General features: G+C 42.3%; 1 protein-coding gene across 1 annotated transcript; it reads left to right on the top strand.

The window, feature by feature from the left end:
- Positions 1 to 378: 378 nt before the first annotated feature.
- LOC110266846 (uncharacterized) lies at positions 379 to 1805 on the top strand. Its single transcript, XM_021111883.2, has 4 exons — positions 379 to 517; positions 626 to 747; positions 795 to 1559; positions 1665 to 1805. Exons 1-4 carry the CDS (start codon positions 379 to 381, stop codon positions 1803 to 1805), a joined length of 1167 nt encoding a protein of 388 aa, XP_020967542.2.
- The last annotated feature ends 3197 nt before the right edge of the window (positions 1806 to 5002 follow it).

The following is a 5002-nucleotide window of genomic DNA, read 5'->3' as shown; positions in this document are numbered from 1 at the left end:
GCCAAAAAATACTTGAAATTACAGAAAACACACAAACTCATAGTAAAGTCTAGAAATGTAATTTTTGCATAAAAACTAATAAAAATATAATAAAAAGTAGCTAAAACATACTAAAAATTATGTAAAAACAATGCCAAAAATGGGATAAATTATCCGTTCATCACTAATGCTGCTGCGACTCTGCAAGCTATGCAGAGGTTAGGCTAACAGGCCAAAAACTGAAATGGGAATGGGAAAGAAAATGCGAATGAGAATGTTGAGGGAAATGGAGATAACACGGGATGTGCTCCGATGACCTTGCCGACTTTTCTCAAGGTTCATCCGCCAATTTTTCGGAGATCAACCAACCCTACAGAAGTAGATAACTAGTTCCAGGCCATGGAACGTGCGTTGCAAGCACAGCACGTTTCGAATAATCAGTATGTAGAATTTGCGGCTTATCAGCTTGCAGAGAGGCCCAGCACTGGTGGCAAGCTGAGTGCCGCTTGCTACAGCTTCAGAACGCTGATGTTCCTTGGTATGTGTTCCAAACGGCCTTCTATAGGAAGTATTTTCCTGAGTCTGCATGGGAAGCAAAGGAGATGAAATCTTATGCAGGTGAAGCAAGGTTCCTTATCTTTGGCAGACTACACAAGCAAGTTTGAGGAGCTTTGTAGGTTTTCCAGGGTGTGTCAGGGTGCCCCGGAGACCTATGAAAGCTGGAAATGTATCAAGTATCAGAGGGGGTTGAAGGACAACATTATGACTGTAGTGGCTCCAATGGAGATTAGTACTTTTTTTATTTGGTGAACAAGGCGAGGGTGGTTGAAGAGTATGCAAAGACAGTAGCTGCGTCCAAGGACACTCATGGAGGGAATACTATTAAAGGGCGTGGCAAGTATTTTCATCCGAGAGATCAGAGTTTCAAGAGAGGAGGATATCCACCTCAAGCACAAGGAGGATTTAGAAAGAAGACTCAGAATCAGTTTCAGTATGCTAAAGGAAGAGGAAACCAGAGTAAGATTTCTCTGGAATTAACTTGTGTGCGTTGTGGACGTTATCATCCATATGACTCTTGCAAGATTGGTTTAGGTGGGTGCTTCAACTGTGGGTTGCCTGGCCACATTACGAGGGATCGCACTCATGGGAGGAACCTGAATGCGGGCCAGAGTCAGCATCAAGGTCGAGTTTTTGCCGTGAACGCCAAGGATGCTTCTAAAGCAGATCCGTTGATGAGAGGTATATGTCTAATTGGTGATAAAATCTTAGTTGCATTGTATGATACTGGGACTTCGCATTCGTTTATTTCGTTTGCTAAAGTTGATGAACTAGGCTTGAAAGTGTCAGAGTTAGCATTTTATCTGCATGTACATACTCCGCATCAGACGGTTATGACTAGGTCAGGGTGGAGACAAATATGTTTCAAGCTTGAGGGTAGAGACTTCGTGCATGATTTTTTCTATTTACCAATGGTTGGATTGGAGATGATATTGGGATTTGATTGGTTATCAAAGAATCGAGTTTTGTTGGATTGCTTTGAACGGTCAATTCAGTTTATGTCGGAAGGAGAAAAGGGAGCGGTGATAGCTGAGGGCTACTACCTGAACTCTGTGATGGTGCACTGTAGTGGGAAAGAGTGTCAGGGTTATATTCTGTTGGCTACGAATACATTAGGTGATAATTAGGAACTAGATCAAATTCCAGTAGTTAGAGACATTCCGGAGGTGTTCCCAAAAGATATCCCAGAGTTCCTACCTCAAATGGAGATTGAATTTGTGATTGAATTGGTGCCGGTAGCCGGACCAGTGTCGATTGCACCGTATTGAATGGCTCTGATAGAGCTGGCTGAATTAAAGACTCAGTTGGAAGAGCTTCTGAACAAGAGGTTCATTCGACTGAGTGTAACACCATGGGGAGCGCCAGTTTTATTGGTAAAGAAGAAGGATGGAGGAATGCGACTGTGTGTAGATTACCGACAGTTGAACAAAGTGACTGTGAAGAACAAGTACCCGCTGCCAAGGATAGATGACTTGATGGATTAATTGCAAGGATTTGGAGTGTTTTCCAAGATCGATTTGAGATCCGGTTACCATCAGATAAGGGTGAAGGAGGATGATATCCCTAAAACTGCGTTTAGGACGCGCTATAGACACTACGAGTTTGCGGTTATGTCCTTTGGGTTAACGAATGCACCTGCTGTTTTCATGGATTACATGAACAGAGTATTTTGTTCCTTTTTGGACAAATTCGTCGTGGTTTTCATAGACGACATCTTAGTTTATTCTAAGACGACAAATGAACATGAGGAACACTTGAGAATTGTATTGCAAATCTTAAAGGAGCGAAAGTTGTATGCTAAGTTATCCAAGTGCGAGTTCTGAAAGGAGGAAGTGAAATTCCTAGGTCACGTGGTGAGCAAAGGAGGAATAGCAGTGGATCCTTCTAAGGTAGAAGCGGTGATGGAATGGGAAAGACCAACAACGGTGACGGAAGTCCGAAGTTTCTTGGGCTTAGCCGGATATTACCGGAGATGCATTGAAGTATTTTCCCGGATTGTACTACCGATGACTAAGTTGACAAGGAAGGAAGTGCCTTTTGTGTGGACTTTAGAGTGTGAAGATAGTTTTCAAACTTTGAAGCAGAAGTTAACTTCAGCACCTGTTTTGATTTTACTGGAACCGCATGAACCGTTTGAAGTATACTATGATGCTTCTTTGAAGGGTTTAGGTTGCGTGTTGATGCAACACCGGAATGTGGAGGCTTACGCATCGCGTCAGCTAAGACCACATGAGGTAAATTACCCAACTCATGATTTGGAATTAGCGGCGATTGTGTTTGCATTGAAGATTTGGAGACACCACTTGTATGGAGTGAGGTTTAGCATCTTCTCTGATCATAAGAATCTCAAGTACATCTTTGATTAGAAAGAGCTCAATATGTATCAGAGGAGGTGGATGGAATTGTTAAAGAATTATGATTTTGAACTGAGTTATCACCCAGGAAAGGCGAACGTGGTGGTGGATGCATTAAGTTGGAAGTCCTTAACCATAGCATGGATGAGAATCAAGGAGGAAGAGTTAGTGGATAAGTTTGTGGATCTTAAGCTAGATATTGGTGAAGTTGCCGGAAAAGCTTGTTTGAATCAGTTGCAAATTTCAAGTACGTTTAAGACGGAGATTCAAAGGGCTCAGCAAGATGAGCAAAACATTCAGCAATTATTTCAACCAGTTGGTGAGAAGAGGCTTGGAGAATTCACCAAAGATGATGAATGATTGTAGAGATATAAGGAGAGGATTTGTATACCGGATGTCAGGAGTTTGAGGCAAGACTTATTGTTGGAAGCTCATAACAGTGAATTTTCCATTCATCCCGGAAGTACAAAGATGTACTATGATTTAAAGAATATGTTCTAGTGGCTTGGGATGAAAGGTGATGTAGCTACAGTGGTATCCAAGTGCCTGACGTGTCAGAAAGTGAAGATAGAGCATCAGAAACCGTCGAGAATGCTACAGCCAATTGAGATTCCTCACTGGAAGTGGGAAGGAATTGCTATGGATTTTGTGACCGGATTACTGAGGACTAGGTCAGGATTTGATGCGGTTTGGGTGATCGTGGATCGCTTAACCAAATCCGCTCATTTTCTGCCTATTCGAGTGAATTGTTCAATGGAGGAGTTGGCGAGATTGTACATCAAGGAGATCGTAAGGTTGCATGGTGTGCCACGAGCATAGTGTCAGATTGTGATCCCCTATTCATATCAAGGTTTTGGGGAGCTTTCCAAAGGTCTTTTGGTACGAAACTATGGCTAAGTACTGCATATCATCCACAAATGGATGGACAGTCAGAAAGGACTATTCAGACGTTGGAAGATATGCTGAGAGCATATGTTTTGGATCAACCCAGAAGTTGGCACCGTTACATGCTATTAGTGGAGTTTGCGTACAACAACAGCTTTCATGCGAGCATTAGGATGGCTCCGTATGAGGCCCTGTATGGACGAAAGTGCCAATCTTCACTTTGTTGGTATGAATCTGGTGAAGCAAGCGTTTTGGGTCCTGATTTGGTAGTAGAGACTACTGAGAAGTTTAAGATGATTCGAGAGAGAATTCTAACGGCACAGAGTCGATAGAAAAGTTATGCAGATCAGAGAAAGAAACTATTGGAATTTGAAGTAGGAGAGCACGTATTTCTGAAGGTTACACTGACAACCGGGATTGGAAGAGCAATCAAAACAAAGAAGTTGAATCCGAGATTCATTGGACCGTTTGAGATTTTGAGGCGATTCGGGCCGGTGGCATATCAAGTAGCTTTGCCACCTCACTTGTCCAGCTTGCATGACGTATTCCACATGTCACAACTCCGTAAGTACACGTTGGATACGGCTCATGTGTTAGAGCCTGAATCGGTCAAGTTGAGGGAGAATTTGACTTTTCAAGTAATGCCGGTAAGAATCGACGACACTAGTGTGAAGAAGCTGCGAGGAAAGGAAGTTTCATTAGTTAAAGTAGCTTGAAAGCGAGCAGAAGTTGAGGAGCAAACTTGGGAACTGGAGTCCGAGATGCGAAACGAATACCCTGAGCTTTTCTCAGGTAATCACTAAATTTTGAGGGCAAAATTTCTTATTTGGTGGGGAGACTGTAAGAACCGCGACTAATTAACCGCCTAATTAGTTAATTAATATTGCCCAAAATAGAGTCCAAAAATTTAGAATGAGAATTTGAGGATTTAAATGTGCTTTTTTGGACTCAGTAGGTTTTTCTGAGTTAGAAAATGTGTTTTCTATTAAAAACCGTGAAAAACTGCAAACCGGCAGTCGAACCAGTTAAACCGGTTCAAATCTGCCTGGTACCACGCGAGAAAGAGTGAAAACAGTCAAAAACCTTAGAAAAATATTAGAAATGAAAAACAGGGCGTTAATTTTAAAGGTTTGGCCCGAAATTGTGCCAAATGGGCTAAAAATGCTAACGAGTTAGACCGGGCCCAAGTTGGGCCCAAGCCCAACATATAATAGGTCCTTTAAGTG

This window comes from Arachis ipaensis, chromosome B9 (genome assembly GCF_059453495.1).
Source record: "Arachis ipaensis isolate K30076 ecotype BB chromosome B9, ASM5945349v1, whole genome shotgun sequence".
In the NCBI taxonomy this organism is placed as follows: domain Eukaryota; kingdom Viridiplantae; phylum Streptophyta; class Magnoliopsida; order Fabales; family Fabaceae; genus Arachis; species Arachis ipaensis.
Note: the sequence above shows the minus strand (reverse complement) of the source record. Positions and strands in the feature narration are given on the sequence as shown.

Bases quoted from the DNA above. Each gene is read 5' to 3' on its own strand.
- LOC110266846 (XM_021111883.2), top strand. From the start codon at position 379: ATGGAACGTGCGTTGCAAGCACAGCACGTTTCGAATAATCAGTATGTA. The intron at 518-625 runs GTATGTGTTCCA...TATCTTTGGCAG, and splicing joins CAGAACGCTGATGTTCCTTG to ACTACACAAGCAAGTTTGAG. The intron at 1,560-1,664 runs GTGATAGCTGAG...GGTGATAATTAG, and splicing joins CGGAAGGAGAAAAGGGAGCG to GAACTAGATCAAATTCCAGT.